Raw genomic sequence first — 18,277 nt, 5'->3', positions numbered from 1 at the left:
ATCCAAGATCTTTTGAAGCCATTTGTTTTTGTAGAGATTTAGCAAATGACCTAACAAACAGGACTTCACACGTTGTGATTATCGAAAATTATTTATCTTATTATTATTATTGTTGTTGTTTTTTCGTTGTTCATTATTATTGATTTTTTACATTTTATTTTCTATTATTATTGCTGTTATTATATGTTTATTTATTTATTTATTTTAATTTGTTTCCCAAGGTTTTGGCAATTATGTATAGTTTTTTTTTTTCTTTTTCGTATTATATACATAAATATGTTATGTTTTATTGCATCATATGTACCTTTTTTAAAAAATTCTGAACATGACTAAGATTTATTTATTTTTTTATTATTGTTATTTTTTTTTTTTTGAGATTGCATAAAAAATATGAATAAATAATAAATGCATCAATATATAAATTATGATAAATAATAATAAAATAATGAATTTTATCTGTTAATTAAATATTTATTTATTTTAATTTGTTCTCCAAGGTTTTATTGCATCATATGCACCATTTTTAAAAAAAATCCAAACATGGCTAAGATTTTATTTATTTATTTATTTATTTATTTATTTATTTATTTATTTATTTATTTATTTATTTATTTATTTATTTTTATTTGTATTTTAAAAAAAATCCTTTGTGTTCCATGTAAAAAATCTGAATAAATAAATCAATATATAAATAATGAAAAAAATAAATAATAATGCATTTTATCTATATCTATTTATTTATTTATTTATTTATTTTAATTTGTTCTCCAAGGTTTTGTGAATTGTGTATAGTTTTTTTGTGCATTATGTGCATCATCTTTTAAAATCTGAAAATGAATACGTTTTTATTTATTTATTTATTTATATTTTAATTAATTAATTTATTTATTTATTTTTGAGATAATTTTTGGGAGATGAAAAATCTTTGTGCTCCACGTAAAATTTATAAATAAATAATAAATAAATCAATGTATAAATAATGATAAATAATGAAAAAATAATGCATTTTATCTATTAATTAGATATTAATAAATATCTATTTATTTATTTATTTATTTATTTAATTTGTTCTCCAAGGTTTTGCCAGTTGTGTATAGTTTTTTTTTTTTGTGTGTATCATATACATAAATATGTCATGTTTTATTGCATCATATGCATCATCTTTTAAATTCTAAACATGAATAAGTTTTTATTTATTTATTTACTTATATTTTAATTAATTAATTAATTAGTTAATTATAATTAATTAATTTATTTATTTTTGAGAGTTTTTTTGGATAAAAAAAATCTCCTTTGTGTTCCACGTAAATAAATCTGATTCAGAAATCATACGTTATTCATCCATTTTAACAGACTGTACTAAAGTCAGATCCCATATCTAATGTCTGAGTTACTTTACATTTGTAATAACATATAATTAATTGTAATTTTCTAATTAATAAAGCAAACCAAGATTTTAAAATACACACAAATTTTGAGGTGCAAATTATGAGAAAAATGCATTTTTATGCATAACAATAAAATAAACAAAACAAATAAGAAGATTTATTATTTATAATAATATGTATTAATATTAATTATTATATTCTATTTGTAATTATACTATTAATATATACTATTATTATTATTATTATTATTATTAATACATTTTATTTAAATAAACAAGTATACACACAAAAAAGGAGGGTTGCTTTTTTTTTATTTTAGATGATGTTTAGTAAAGTAAAGTAAATTCAAACTTTTTGGGCTGAAAATGTTTAATAATTCAGTTTTTAAGTTTATTATTTAACATTCTAAGCTTTTAAAAAATATATTTTTTGAAGTTGTAAATAAAACAAAGATCTGAAAAAAAAAAAAAGTTTTTCTACTTCAACATTTCACGTAGATTTCAGCGTGCTACTTGCTGATTCTTCTGAATTTCCCACACATTTCTGAGTATTTTTGTTTCAGAGTAGGTCTCCCATACTCTTGTTTTTGCCTTTGAAACTCCTTCCTCTAAGTCAGAAACACAAGCAGAATAAATAACACGGCGGCGCCTCGATCCCGCAGGTGATCCTCCCAGACCTCGCCGTGCTGCGTGTGGCCGTGTACGACGACAACAATAAGCTGATAGGACAGCGCATTCTCCCGCTGGACGGACTGCAGTCGGGTTACAGGCACATTTCCCTACGAAACGAGTACAACAAACCCCTGTCTCTGGCCACCGTCTTCTGCAACATCGTCCTCAAAACATACGTGCCTGACGGCTTCGGAGGTTAGAGCGCGTCCCCGTCAGGAGACCTTTGTGTAAAAACGAGCATCGCTGAGTTTGGTCTGAAGTCTCTGAGTTTTCACGCTGTGAGATCTTCTCGTTTCAGCGATTGCAGATGCCCTGTCTGATCCCAAGAAGTTCTTATCGGTCTGTGAGAAGAGAACGGACCAAATGAGAGCCATGGGCATTGAGATGGTGAGCATCTGTATCATTAATGCACACAACCTTGAGAGCTCTCCATTTACTTTAATCAGTTGTTCGTGCACCCGCTGAACTGTACGAATCGACTGCTTTCATTAAACTTTCAGCATTGAAGCGATTCGTTGGAATAGTGGTGCTGCAGCACAAAGAAGCTCCTGTAGCTTCTGAGGTTTGATCTTTTCAGGCTGTTCATTGAAGCTCAGGTTTCTTTCACTTGTGCATTTATTCATCACACATGTTTAGGCGCTTGATTTTACATGGACAAATGTTCAGACAAAAGAGGTTAACACTTTCTTCAAATATTGCATACCCCAGTCATATGGATGGATGGAAGGATGGATTTCCGATATGAATCAATTGATTTGTGAACCTAAAGTACCAATCTAAATCAAATGATTTGCGATCTGCTTTGAAGCTCCGGTCTGAATAAAAGATTCGCTAACCCACTCCAAAGTCTCAATCTAAATCATATCATTCACAATCCACTCCGAAGTTCTGGTTTGAATCAAAAGATTCACAAACCCAAAATGATTCGCTAACCCACTCTTAAGTCCTGATCTAAATCAAATGAGTCGCGATCCGCTCTGAAGCTCCGCTCTGAATCAAAAGATTCACAAACCCACTCCGAAGTCCCGATCTGAATCAAATGATTCACAATCTGCTCCAAAGTTCTGGTCTGAATCAAAAGATTCACAAACCCACTCAGAAGTTCCAATCTGAATTAAATGATTCATGATTTGCTCTAAAGTTTCGGTCTGAATCAAAAGCTTTGCAAACCCACTCCAAACCCACTTTGAAGTTCCATTCTGAATCAGATGATTCACAATCTGCTCCGAAGCTCCAGTGAGAATCAGAAGAATTGCGAACCAACTCCAAAGTTCTGATTTAAATCAAATAATTTGCAATTCACCCCCCGAAGTCCCAATCTGAATCAAATGATTCACAATCCACTTCGAAGTTCCGGTCTGAATCAAAAGATTTGCTAACCCACTCCAAAGTCCCAATCTAAATCAAATCATTCACAATCCACTCCGAAGGTCTGATCTGAATCAAAACGATTTGCTAACCCACTCTGAAGTCCTCATCTAAATCAAATGATTCACGATCCACTCCGAAGCTCTGGTCTGATTCAAAAGATTCATAAACCCACTCCAAAGTCCCGATCTGAATCAAATGATTCATGATCTGCTCTGAAGTTTCGGTCTGAATCAAAAGATTTGCAAACCCACTCCAAACCCACTCCGAAGTTCCATTCTGAATCAAATGATTCACAATCTGAAATGGTTTGTGATTTGCTCCAAAGCTCCAATCTGAATCAAAAGATTCACTAACCCACTCCAAAGTTTCTGATCTAAATCAAATGTATCACGATCCAGTCCGAAGCTCTGGTCTGAATCAAAAGAGTCGCAAACCCACTCTGAAGTACCAATCTAAATCAAAAGATTCGCCATCTGCTCTGAAGCTCTAGTCTGAATCAAAATATTCACGACCCCACTTCGAAGTCCCGATCTGAATCAGATGATTCGCAATCTGCTCTAAAGCTCTGGTCTGAAACAAAAGATTTGCAAACCCACTCCGAAGCTCCAGTCTGAATCAAAAAAGTTGTGAACCCACTCTGAAGTTCCGAACTAAATCAAATGATTTGTGATCCGCTCCAAAGCTCGGGTCTAAATCAAAAGATTCGCAAACCCACTCCGAAGTTACGATTTAAATTAAATCTGTTATTTTAGATCAGGACTTGGAGTGCAGATCACAAAGCATTCGATTTGCAGCATGATTTGCGAAACCGGTCCAAAATTCCGATTAAATCAAACAATTCACGCTCCACGCTCTGAAGTCCCGATCTGAATCAAATGATTTGCGATATGCGAAGTCCTAATCTGATTTAAATTATTCACGATATGTGAGGTTTTAATCCAAATCAAATTATTCGCACACCAAAGTCCTGATCTGAATCAAATCTGTGCCTGAAGTTCCGGTCTAAATCAAAAGATTCGCAAACACACTCCGATGTTCCGATCTACATCAAATGATTCTGCACTCCAAAGATCTGATCTGAATCATGCAAAACCATCATTTCAGATCAGGACTTGAAGCGCGGATCGCAAATCATTTTATTTGCGAAATGCCTGCTCCAAAGTTCCAGATATGCACTCCGAAGTCCAGATCTGAATAAAACGATTGACAAACCCACTCCAAAGTCGCGATCGATCTAAATCAAATGTTTCGCTATACGCGATTTGAAGTCCCGATTAGAATGAAATGATTTGCGATATGATCTGATTGGAGCACTTTGAAACAGTGAATGATTTTGCATTGCAATGGATTTGAGTTTCAAAAAGCTCAGTTTCACCCATCACTACGTTTCCTCAATACAAAGCCCAGTCCTGTATTCTCCCTCTGTGCTGTGATGGTGTGGTTTGGTGAATTCTGCTGGTTTAATTAGTCAGACATCGCCGATGTACCGAATGACGGATGGATGGGGAGTAAGAAGCGGAAGGTGAATTCAGCAGCGATGCTACCGCAGAAAGACTCTGAGAGAGCGAGAGCAGCGCTGGGACAGAATCCATTCATCTGCTCCAAAGAGGGTAAATAAATGAGAATATATGTGTTGAGATCAGCATGCCCATAAACCCAGACAGTAAATGAGGAATAAAATACACAAATGAGTAAGTAAGAGTATAGAGTCATAAAATGAATGCGGTATTTACTGGGGTCATTTTTTTTTCAGGATACAACAGCGAAGCAATTCACTTCTCATTCTCTTTGATAGTGATTTTTATTTTCCATATGGCATTGTGGTGAGGACATAACGGCAGACAACAGACATTTAATAGTTTGATCAAAATTATTGCTAGAGACAATTGAGTAGTGTCTGGTTATTGGTAGGGACATGTCAGTGTCTCTACTAAATTCTACACCCTTGAAAATCATAAGTTGTGCCTGACTTCTTAAATTCTTCTTAAATATGAAAAGGTCAAACAGATTCATAAGTTCATACAAATTTCATAAAAAGCTTATAGACGTAATTTTAAGTAATTTCAGGTGAGTTGCTGTTTTTGTCACTATTATGAGGAAGATTCATTCGGTTGTTTTGTATCCACACATTTGACATTCTGATCTTAATGTTCATCCAATCTCATTTTGTAAGTGACTTTTCTTTTTAGGACATAGGAAAATATAGCTTACTTAATTTGTTTCCTGCTAGCTAAATTTCATACACATACTTTTGGTTTGATGTTTTCTACAATGTTTAGTTAGAAGTCTCCTGATCTGAGTCAAATGATTTGCGAACTCGCACCAAAGTCCTGATCTGAATTAAATGATTCACAATCTGCAATCCGAAGTTCCGTTCTAAATATATGATTCGCGAACCCGCACCAAAGTCCCGAACTGAGCCAAATGATTTGCGATCCTCGCTCTGAAGTCCCGATCTGAATCAAATGATACACAATCTGCGATCCGAAGTTCTGTTCTGATTCGTGAACCTGCACCAAAGTCCTGAATTGAATCAAATGATTTGCGAACCCGCACCGAAGTCCCAATCTGAATCGAATGATTTGCGAACCCGCACCAAAGTCTCGTATTGAGTCAAATGATTCGTGATCCACGCTTTGAAGTCCTGATCTGCATCAAATGATTCACGATCTGCGATTCTAAGTTCCATTCTGAATAAATGATTCGCGAACCCGCACCAAAGTCCCGAATTGAATCAAATGATTTGCGATCCATGCTTTGAAGTCCAGATCTGCATCAAATGATTCATGATCTGCGATTCGAAGTTCCATTCTGAATAAATGATTCGCGAACCCGCACCAAAGTCCCAAATTGAATCAAATGATTTGTGAACCCGCACCGAAGTCCCGATCTGAATCGAATGATTTGCGAACCCGCACCAAAGTCTCGAATTGAGTCAAATGATTCACGATCCACGCTTTGAAGTCCTGATCTGCATCAAATGATTCATGATCTGCGATCCGAAGTTCCAGTCTGAATAAATGATTTGCGAACCCGCACCAAAATCCCGAATTGAATCAGTTGATTCGCGAACCCGCACCGAAGTCTCGATTTGAATCAAATGATTTGCGAACCTGCACCAAAGTCCCGAATTGAGTCAAATGATTCGCGATACGCACTCTGAAGTCCCAATTTGAATTAAATGATTCACGATCTGCGATCCGAAGTCCCGATCTGAATCAAATGATTTGCGAACCCGCACCAAAGTCCCGAATTGAGTGAAATGATTCACAAACCGCGATCCGAAGTTCCGATCTATATCAAATGATTCGCGATCCACGCTCTGAAGCCCCAATCTGAATAATGATTCGCGAACCCACACCGAAGTCCCGATTTGAATCAAATGATTTGCAAACCCGCACCAATGTCCCGTATTGAGTCAAATGATTCGCGATACGCACTCTGAAGTCCCAATTTGAATTAAATGATTCACAATCTGCGATCCGAAGTTCTGTTCTGAATAAATGATTTGCAAACCCGCACCAAAGTCCCGAATTGAGTCAAATGTTTCGCGAACCCGCATCGAAGTCCTGATCTGAATCAAATTATTTGCGAACCCACACCAAAGTCCCGGATTGAGTCAAATGATTCACAAACTGCGATCCGAAGTTCTGATCTATATCAAATGATTCGCAATCCACGCTCTGAATCCCCAATCTGAATAATGATTCGCGAACCCGCACCGAAGTCCCGATTTGAAACAAATGATTTGCGAACCTGCACCAAAGTCCCGTATTGAGTCAAATGATTCGCGATACGCACTCTGAAGTCCCAATTTGAATTAAATGATTCACGATCTGCGATCCGAAGTTCCGTTCTGAATAAATGATTCGTGAAAAAAAAATTTTTTTTATCAAAATTATTGCTTGGGTCAAATTAGTACGTTACTTGCTGAATATTAGTAGTATTTATTAGTATTTTCCTTTTTTAAATTTAATTACAAACCGGTTTTCGGCGTGTAGATGGTGATGATTATTTTTTCTGTCTTTTACTATTGTTGCTTGTCAAATTGTGATATGACTCCAGTGGGATCGTGGGGTAAAAGCTCAGACAGACTAAAGACTTTGCCACTGACATCAAAAAGCAATCCAAGACTGTCCTGTGGCGAAAAAGACATCTTTCACAATCCCTGAAATTCCCAAAGGCAAAATCATGGCAAATTCATACATTATGCATCCGTCTCTCTCTAAGATTGTACTCAACACAAAGCGCACCTCTTATTTCTGAATCAAAGCAGTTGGATGACTCATTTACATTCGTATTTACATATTTTACTTTGTGAACCTGTAGATACATCAGTGCTCGCACCTCAACTCACCATCGATGACCTAAAGCAAACCAAGGTAACAAATTAACCAGGATAAAGCATTCAATTTGCATACGATCTTTAACTGAAATATGAAATGTTTTTCTAACCTCTCCCCAGACCTACTTGAAACTCGTCAAGAAGCAGCAGAAGGACGTGAACGCTTTGAAGAAAAAGCAGGCGAAGGTGACCGAAGGCTTTTGTTTGCTTGAGTTCATTGAATTGATTATGAACACTGTGTGTGTGTCGCAGACACCGAAGCCTGTAGGGCAGGAAAACTGACGGCACGGATACAAAGACAGAGCAGAAAACAATCCCGCTTCCTATTTCAGGCCCACGCCGCACTGCAGAGCTCCCACAGCGCTCAAGTGGACAGGACTGTTGCTCAACATGATAAAGAGAAACAAGCGCTGGAGAAGCAGCTCCAGAAAAGCATCCGGAAAGTGAGGTGAATGTGATATTAGGTTTTCATTACACTCACATGTGTTTTTCTCTGCGCGCTGTTTGTAGTCAGGTGGGTGACAAATAACATCTCGCTGAGCTTTTTTTAGGACCCTGTGATTTCCATGATGTGGAAAATGCGGAATCCAGTCATAAAAATGGGATTGAATGTGTAACGGAGAATTTGCCAAATTTTGGATGCGTAAATCAAAGTAGGCCAGTACACTTACGTCAAAATGTGACATGTTTAGAGGAAGACCCCACTTCCAGAACAACAACTCACAAACTAGATGAGTAAAGTTTGAGAACAGACTTTTAAGTTGGCTTGAGAAAGCCTAGCCTGAAAGTTTGAAGCAGTTGTAAAAGTATGAAAGCAGCTAGCATGATTTAACACATTGCTTACATGATTTAACATGTTGTTAACATGTTTTAGCATGTTTTAGCTTGTTGCTTGTATTTTTATAGGCTAATTGCAATGTTGTTAGCATGATTAGCAAGTCGTTAGCATAATTTGCAATTTACTAGAATGTTGTTAGCATGATTAGCAAGTTACTAGCATGTTTCTAGCCTGATTAGCATGTTGATAGCATGTTTCGTGCATGATTAACAAGTTACTAGCCTGTTGTTAGCATGATTAGCATGTTTCTAGCACGTTGCTAGCATGTTTCTATCATGTTTAGCCAGTTACTAGCATGTTGTTAACATGATTAACAAGTTACTAGTACGTTTTAGTATGATTAGCATGTTACTAGCATGTTGCTAGCATTTTTCTATCATGATTAACAAGTTATTAGCATGTTATTAGAATTTTGTTAGCGTGTTTCTAACATGATTAGCAAGTTACTAGTGTTTTAGCATGATTAACATGCTACTAGCATGTTGTTAGCATGTTTCTAACATGATTAACATGTTACTAACATGTTGCTAGCATGATTAGCAAGTTACTAGCATGTTGTTAGCATGATTAGCATGTTACAAATAAATATTTGAAATATTAGAGTGGAAGCTTAAATGAGTGTACATGGATTAGAAACAGTACATAGAAGGGAAGTTTGATTGAGCGTCAAGGGATTCTGGGAGTTTGAATAGTGTTGCTCATTTGAACATTCCGTCAATGTAAGTCTATGGGATTTTTGGTGGATTTGATAGTCTGGTTTATGAAAACCGTAAGCCGGATCAGTCTGAAAAGATACAGCACACCGAGTCAGACCAGTCTGAAGGTCTGGGCCGAGTTTGGTGGTTCTAGCTTGAAAGCTGTAGGAGGAGACTCATACCGAAATTTGGCTCAGAAGAAGAAGAATAATAATCTTAAATAGTAAATCAGTAAGTCGGCTTTCTCAAGCTTACTTAATAATTTACTCACCCCCTTGTCATCCAAGATGTTCATGTCTTTCTGTCTTCATTCGTGAAGAAATTAAGGTTTTTGAGGAAAACATTGGTGCCCCGATTTTGAACTTCCAAAATGCAGTTTAATTGCAGCTTCAAAGGCTCTAAACGATCACTGTTGTAATAGACTAAACAAAGATGATTTTTTGTATTCGAGTTACTCGAGAAATCATTTCAGCCCTAAATCTTATTAAAACTAAAAGACTAAATGGCACATGCTCTCATTATGTGTTCATCCTCAGTGACAGTTACAGCCTTGAAATGAGTAGAGACGTCGACCGGCAGATCAAGACTCTAACGAGCAATCACAAATCAAAGGTACTTAGCTTTTCATTCACTTCCAGTTACAGGTTTTACTCCAGCAGATTCTGAGTGTTGAAAGAGACACTCTCTCTTTTTGTTCCCTGTGCGCAGGTGAAGGACATGGTCGCCGCTCACGCGCTCGAATGGGCAGAAATGATCAAATGGCAGTCGGCTGAAGAACACACCGTGAGAGAGCAGCACGTAATTCAGCAGTGCGAGACGCTCCGAAAACTCCTTCTGATGGAGCAGGAGCAGCAGACACTGCAGCTCACGCTCCTCCATGAAAGGTGAGAGAGAGAAACACAGCTCTGGGTTTGAAGAAACGACTGAACGTTGAACTTCGGCTGAATTGAGATGAAAGCCCGTCTAGCGCACTAGAAGTTTTGCAGCCTTGTGTGTTCCTCTCTTTATCGCTGGCCTCAGGGCAATGACCTGTAGCGCTGGAGGACTTGGATGTCATTACAAAACATGTTCATGTCTTTAAAGCTTTCTACTTTAATGAATCTAGCAGTTTTGGATGTGTTGGTGAAGATTGTGTTGTGCAGTTAAGTAACACAGTCACCTAATTTGATAACATGAAAAGTGACATATTTTATGTATAAAATTATTTTATATATTTATATTTTATATTTTTATAAAAAAAAAATAATTTATATTCTATTATATTGTATATATATATATATATATATATATATATATAATGTAAAAAAAAATATATATATATATATGTATATAATATTTTATTTATATAATGTTTATATATATTTAGATTTTCTGTTTTTATTTAAAAATGTAATTTATATTATATTGCAAATATTTGTACACTTTATATATATATATATTTTATATTTTTCTATTTTCTAAAGTAAATACATTATATTATTATATTATCATTTTTATTTTCCTTTTTTATTACAACTGATTTATTAGTGCATTCTAAAGTAAATAATCTTTATATTCATAATCTGTCATCAAAAATGAGGGGTTCAGTAATTGCACATTATATATTTTATATTTTATAAAAATACATTCATATTATTATATTAAAGTAATTGCACATGATATATTTGCACATTTTTATTTTATATTCTTCTAAAAATAAATAAATATATTATATTATATTATATTATATTATATTATATTATATTATATTATATTATATTATTATAATTTTACTATTTATTATCCTGGTTTTATTGCAAATGATGTATCACTGCATTCTAGAAAATAATGTTAATATTCATAATCTTTCATCAAAAATGGGGATTTATTAAGTAATTACACATAGTTGTGCATTTATTTTATGTACGTAAACATTATATTTTTATAAAAATACATATATATATTATAAATATAATAAATATTTTATACATTTTTATTTTTATATAAAATTAAATATGTATTATATGAAATTAAATATTTTTCTGGTTTATTGTGGATGATTTTTCATTGGATTCTAAATGTTTATATTCATGATCTTTCATAAAAATCCAAAGTTTATTAAGTAATTGCACAATATATTTGCACAATTTATATTTTCTATTTTTATAAAAAATATATTTATATTATAACACATTATGTTCTTGGTCTTATTGTAAATGATTTGTATGTGCATTGTAAAGAAAATAATGATTATATTAATAATCCTTTATCAAAATTATTAATATAATATAATATAATATAATATAATATAATATAATATAATATAATATAATATAATATAATATAATATAATATAATTAGGGCTGGCAAATCATTAATCGCAATTAATCGCATACAAAATAAAAGTTTGAGTTTGCCTAATATAAGTGTGTGTACTGTTTGTAATTTTTATGCATATATAAATACAAGCACATTTATGTATATATTTAAGAAATATTTACAAGTGTATGTATTTATTATAATTTTTATAGAATTTATATTATGTATAAATACAAATATTTTGTACATAAATAACATTTCTCTTAAATATATCCATTAATTTGTGTGTGTTTGTATATACATAATAATTACACACAATACACACACATTTATTAGGCAAACTCAAACTTTTATTTTGTATGTGATTAATCACGATTAATCATTTGACAGCCCTAAATATAATGCAACTAAGTGGCACGTTTTAACACAAACCCCTGCATCTTCAAATGCCACCTGCAATTTAATTGAACTAGGCTTTATATACGCTGCTATAGGATTGTGCCACATGCATTTAAATGAAATCAGTGGCATTAATTTCTGGCAAACGCGCCTCCTTTCACTGCAAATAGTAAGTGCTGGAATTACGGAGGCATCACTGTGTGCCTGATAATTGCAATTAACGTCTGTGTACATTTCCTATTGATCATGTCAGCAGTGATTCGTCACATGACGGATGTATCCGGGCACATATCCAGATGTGCAGTCGAGCGCACCGTCAGCATTACAGTCTCAGATGGCAGTAGTCCTCCGCTCAGATTCAGCCTGTACGCTGGAGAATCACTCACTGCCAGTCAGGATCGGTGCTGATTTTGGGGGAGTGTTTATGGCATTACCTGATTTGCATAATTGCTTTAGTGAATCAGGTCCTGAAACAATGCAGTGCTAAACAGTGCTATTCATTCTGACTGAATGTGTGTGTGTTTCTCATGGGCTCCTGTTCCATATGAAGCGTGTGTGTGCGTGTTTTATTAAATATTTCACATTAACTCTATCAGGCGTTTATTATTGTAATTGCACTTTAAGCAAGATATATACCATCTGCTCTTGTTTCGCCGCACAACCCAGATATTCTTTTTCACTTTGTTAGTCATTTTATATTGCAATAACAGTCTGTCACAAATTAGTTTTTTTTTTTCTGTAAGTAAAATAAAAATGGTTTATGTATTTAATAACCATGTGGTAGTGTCTACTGTATTAAATACTTAGAAATAAAAAGTGCTTCCAAACATCAGATTGCAAATAACAGTAACAATTTGCAACAAGGTTTCATCTGTTAACATTAGTTAACTATATTAGTTAACTTTAATTAAGAATGAAAAATGCATCTAAAGCGTTTCTTAATGGTAGTAAATGTTACATTCAAAACATTTACTAATGCATAATTAAAATAAAAAATGTGTTATTATCATTTAATGGACCTAACATCAGTGTTATTTTAGTATATAGTTTTGGTTAATATTTTTAATTACATTTTAATTTATATATCTTTGGTTTTCATTTTAATTTTAGTTAGTTTTAGTCATTTTGTTGTGTTTATTATTTTTATTAATTAAGTTTTTTTTATTTATTATATTTTTTTAATGTCTATATAATTTTTAATTTAGATTTTAGTTGTAGCTTATTTACTTTTATTTAAGTACTTCAACTTAAAACAAACAAAAATGTAATGTTACCCCTAGCTGAAATACATATATTTTTAATTTTAATATTCATTTTATGTCCAGTAATATTCATATATATATATATATATATATATATATATATATATATTTTTTTTTTTTTTTTTTTTTTTTTTTTTTTTTTTTTTTTTTTTTTTTGTATTTGCTATGATTTATTTTTAGTGAACTAAAGGGCTAAAGAGAAATAACAATGAAGACTCATATTTTTTATTATACTAACTTTTTAAAAAATGTAACTCCATATTTGTAATTTTAATTTAATTTCCATAAAAAGCATATTTTTTCATTGTGCATTCCAATTAATCTCAATCAAACTGCAGTTGGGTTATTTTGATTAAGTAAAAATAACAAAAAAAAAAAAAAAACTAACACAATAAAACAATAAAAAAATGATAACATAACAAAAAGCATGATTTAAAAATAAAATCAGAAAATCAGAGTCATCTGTTTTTGCAAATAAACTATATATATATACATCAGAACATGTCTGGTAGCTGACTAGTACAGCCCTACTTGTAAGATTATAGAGCAAACCAATGTTTCTCATAAAACAGAATTGAAGTATTTTCCTGCTTCTCTTACAGACAGAGTAAAGAGATGCGAACCAACCAAGCGAAGACCTCGATGGAGAGCAGCAAAGCCATCAGTCAAGACAAAAGCATAAAGAACAAGGCTGAGAGGGAACGGTAATCATACTTCACTTTAAAACTCATATAAGCAGTGTTACTTTGTGGTTGCAATTTCCTCTGTGCTTTGCTTGTATTTTGAGGCATTACTATTGAAATTTCATGACCAAATAGAACCATCTTGTGCAATTTCATCCATATAATTTGTTGTTTTTTTAGGGGCCAAGCACCATCTAGATCCATTTATCTGTTTTTCTCTGATTGTACGGGTGAACACAATGAACTGGAGTTTCCAGCATTTACAGTTTTGTTAAAACAGCTTTTTTTTAACTCGTCATGTACAGTTTACCCCAACTTTGGCTCATATAATTTTTTAGACGTCGCTTAAAAAGTTAGTATTTATGATATACTAGACTGTTAATTAAAACCATCTCCAAAATTATTGCATATTTTGATATTAAACATATGTAGCATGACCACAATAAAGAGCACACTTTCCAAAAATGATTGTCAAACCTTTACAAAGACCATTCCTATATTACTTTTCATATAAATTTAATATAAATTAATTCTCCTATAAAATTGCCTCATGTAATCTGTCATTGGGCTGACCTTTTGAATTTAACTTTGATTTTCAATAACACCAAAGAGAAACTGTGGGTGTGCTTTGGAAAAACTTTGGTATATTGTGATGAAACTTAGGAATTATTATTATCACCATCCACTTATGATAGGTACAAAATTTCAAACTAGCGCCACCTACTGGTCAAAACCTCACAAAAATTAATATTATTTATGATTTTTTTGTGTATTAATGTTTGTAGAAGACTTTCTGTAGTTTTTCTAGACCATGGTTTTCCCACCATTTTCAGCCTCTTCATTTTTTCATTACTTCTATAAATTGCCTTATTATCCATCATCAGACAAACCTTCATAAACATAACTTAATAAAATTGATTTTAACACATCAGTAAAGTGTTGAGGGCATCAGAGTGGAACTAAAGGTGTGTTTTGAAAACGCTTTGGTACATAATGAAACTTATTATGACAGTTATCATTGTCATCATCCACTTAGGATTTGCACAAAATTTCAAGCCAGCGCCACCTACTGGTCAAAACCTCACAGAAAATATTATTACTCATGATCTTCTTTTTAATTGGTGTTTGTACAAACCAGTTTTGCTAGGTCAACTAGATTTTTTCCCACTATTTCGAACCTCTTCATCGACCATTTTTTCATAAATTTTTCTATAAATTTCCTCATATAATCCATCATCCAATGACCATTACAATTCCATTTTTGATTTTATAACTTTTTGACTAAACACACCAATCAATTATTTAAAACGCCAAAAAGAAACTGAGGGTGTGTTTTGAGAACGCTTTGGTATATTGTAATAAAATTTAGGAATTATCATTGTCATCATCCACTTAGGATGTGCACAAAATTTCAAGCCAGCGCCACCTACTGGTCAAAACCTCACAAAAAATATTATTACTCATGATATTCTGTCTATTTATTTGGTATTTGTAGAAATCAATTTTCCAAGGTCAACTGGATGTTTTTCCGCTGTTTCGATCCTCTTCATGGACCATTTTTTCATTACTTCTATAAATTGCCTCATATTATCCATCATCCAGTGACCTTTACAATTCCTTTTTTATAATTTTTTGACTAAACGCACCAATAAATTAAGAATGGCAAACAGAAACTGAGGGTGTGTTTTGAGAACGCTTTGGTATATTGTGTTAAAACTTATGATGATGAAAATTATAATTCCTGTTATGATGTGCACAAAATTTTAAGCCAGCGCCACCTACTGGTCAGAAACTCAAAAATGATTACTGTTCATGATCTTCTATTTATTAATTAGTATTTGTAGAAATCAATTTTCCTAGGTCAACTAGATGTTTTTCCACTATTTCGAACCTCTTCATGGACCATTTTTTCATTACTTCTCTTATACATTGCCTCATATTATCCATCATCCAATGACCTTTACAATTCAATTTTTTTTATTTTAGAACTTTTTGACTAAACACACCAATAAATTATTGAGAACGGTAAGGAGAAACTGAGGGTGTGTTTTGAGAACGCTTTGGTATATTGTAATAAAACTTAGGAATTATCATTGTCATCATCCACTTATGATCTGCACAAAATTTCAAGCCAGCGCCACCTACTGGTCAAAACCTCACAAAAATGATGATCACTATGATCTTCTGTCTATTTATTAATGGGTATTTGTTGAAACCAAATTTTCCAAATAACCAGATATTTTTCTAGGTCAACTGGATGTTTTTCTACTATTTCGATCGTCTCCATAGACCATTTTTTCATTACTTCTCCTATAAATTGCCTCATATTATCCAACTTCAGACAAACCTTCACAAACATAATTTGATTTTACTGCCCCAGTAAATTGAGAACATCAAAGAGGAACTGAGTGTGTGTTTTCGGAACGCTTTAATATATTGCAATAAAACTTAGCAGTTTTCAATGTCACCATCAACTTATGATGTGCACAAAATTTTAAGTCAGTGCCACCTACTGGTCAAAAGTTACATGCAATAATTTGATAATGTTTCTAATGGGATGTGTTTCTGCAGGAGAGTTCGTGAGCTCAACAGCACAAACACAAGGAAGTTTCTTGCAGAAAGAAAGAGGGTAATGACTCTAATCCTGTTTGTTTTTTTCGAATGCATGTTTCTAATTATGTAAATTAACATGGGCGTTGATTGACAGCTCGCCATGAAACAGTCCAAAGAGAGCGAACAACTCCAGGCAGCTCAGCGGGAACAACTGGAGGGGCTGGAGAAACACAATGAGGAGGTATTTCACCACCCATACTTTAATGTTTGGGTCCCTTTCTGCTGTGCAATGCCATGTGAACTCTTTAACCTCTACACGATGAATGTAATTAAGGGTGTATTTCTATAAGAAAGTATAGCAGACTCTGGTCAGACACTCAGACATAAGATGTTTATAAAGAGCTAAAGTTAATCTGTGCTCATTCAGATTTACATTTAGCTAACATAAAGTTGTCAAGTTGAAGTTCTTTTTCATATTTTTAATCTACTGAAACTTTGATTTGATCCTTTGATCAAACAGGATGAATGTATTAGAGAGGCACAAACCGACATCACAAAAAATCAATGAATCGATCAAAACCATTGTTAATACTTACTAATGTTTTTGCTGTTCATTTCCCACAAAATTGTCACTTCTTGGAAGATGATGTCACTAGGAAACTAGTTTTCAAAATAATAACAGATTGAAAAGCTACATGAGGACACCGCAAGGTTATTAACTAAAACTAAGACAATAAAAAGCCATTAAAGTAATGATGAAATTTCTACAGTTAGCCTGAAATAATAATAAAAACACCAAAATATTGTGTAAAATTCTCTGTTTGTAAATCATTAAATTAATATTGTTAATTAAAACTAAAAGCATTTTTAAAAGTAGCTTGAAAAATAAAATAAACGTTAATGGTAATAAAATATAACAAACGCAAACTTATTTCTAATTTAATTTAAGAACAAAACATAAAAACAATTTTAAAAAAACAATAGAAATGACATTTAAAAATATAAAAATGGCACAGCAAAGTTACTAAAATGTTAACTAAAATTAAAGTGACAGAAAATACAAAAATAAACTATTGTAGTATATTAATTATACTAAAGTAAGAAAAGGCATAAATTGATCATAATTTAAAACTAATATACAATGTTTTAAAGAGAAAAACAATACAGAGACCAAAAATATTTCTGCATGATTTACATTACAATAAATTACTAATATAGTTCTGTTCTTAAAATATTGAATAACAAAAAAATCTATGATAGCATGGAAAGAAAATATAGTGCACAGCAGAAATGACCCGTTTGATGATGCATGAACCTGTCATGTGGATTTAATCATTACTCACCATGACTTTTATTTTGCTCTTTTATTTAGCTGTTGAACTCGTGCTATGCAAAATCACAATGCCAAGGTAGGACTTTATTCTCACAAATCAATTTTACAACGCCCCCCTTTCCCATGATTCTTTCATTTCTCCCCGTATGGACGTCCAGTCCATCATGGCTTGAATTATTGCTCCTCCTTCGCACCTTCACAGACTACTGATCAGACAGACGTGGGCCTAGGAAGCCGAGTCGTTCCTCTCGGGTTCTTTGTTTATTTTGCCCGTCAGGAAGCTTGCAATCATCTGGAGATGTCAATGCGTGTACATACTATAAACAACTGTGTAAAAAATGAATTGAATGTTGATTTCTTGCCTCTCGTAGCACAAAAGTGAAACTTTTCTTCTCGGTTACTCACTGTCATGTCATGACTTACTTTCTTCTGTGAGAACTA

General features: G+C 33.0%; 1 protein-coding gene across 2 annotated transcripts in view; it reads left to right on the top strand.

Moving 5' to 3' along the window:
• The window catches only part of LOC127179468 (1-phosphatidylinositol 4,5-bisphosphate phosphodiesterase beta-4), an 88,038-nt gene that overhangs the window by 50,538 nt on the left and 19,223 nt on the right, over positions 1-18,277 (top strand). For both annotated transcript variants that reach the window (XM_051133001.1, XM_051133002.1), the window contains exons 25-36: positions 2,050-2,254; positions 2,358-2,446; positions 4,899-5,040; positions 7,760-7,812; positions 7,896-7,961; positions 8,108-8,223; positions 9,845-9,920; positions 10,017-10,192; positions 13,870-13,971; positions 16,522-16,579; positions 16,658-16,744; positions 17,876-17,912. In XM_051133001.1, the coding sequence (XP_050988958.1) occupies positions 2,050-2,254; positions 2,358-2,446; positions 4,899-5,040; positions 7,760-7,812; positions 7,896-7,961; positions 8,108-8,223; positions 9,845-9,920; positions 10,017-10,192; positions 13,870-13,971; positions 16,522-16,579; positions 16,658-16,744; positions 17,876-17,912 (1,207 nt within the window). The remainder of the gene's footprint in view (positions 1-2,049; positions 2,255-2,357; positions 2,447-4,898; positions 5,041-7,759; positions 7,813-7,895; positions 7,962-8,107; positions 8,224-9,844; positions 9,921-10,016; positions 10,193-13,869; positions 13,972-16,521; positions 16,580-16,657; positions 16,745-17,875; positions 17,913-18,277) is intronic.

The sequence above is a fragment of the Labeo rohita genome, chromosome 17 (genome assembly GCF_022985175.1).
Source record: "Labeo rohita strain BAU-BD-2019 chromosome 17, IGBB_LRoh.1.0, whole genome shotgun sequence".
In the NCBI taxonomy this organism is placed as follows: Eukaryota; Metazoa; Chordata; class Actinopteri; order Cypriniformes; family Cyprinidae; genus Labeo; species Labeo rohita.
This window is presented reverse-complemented; position numbering and strand designations above follow the sequence as displayed.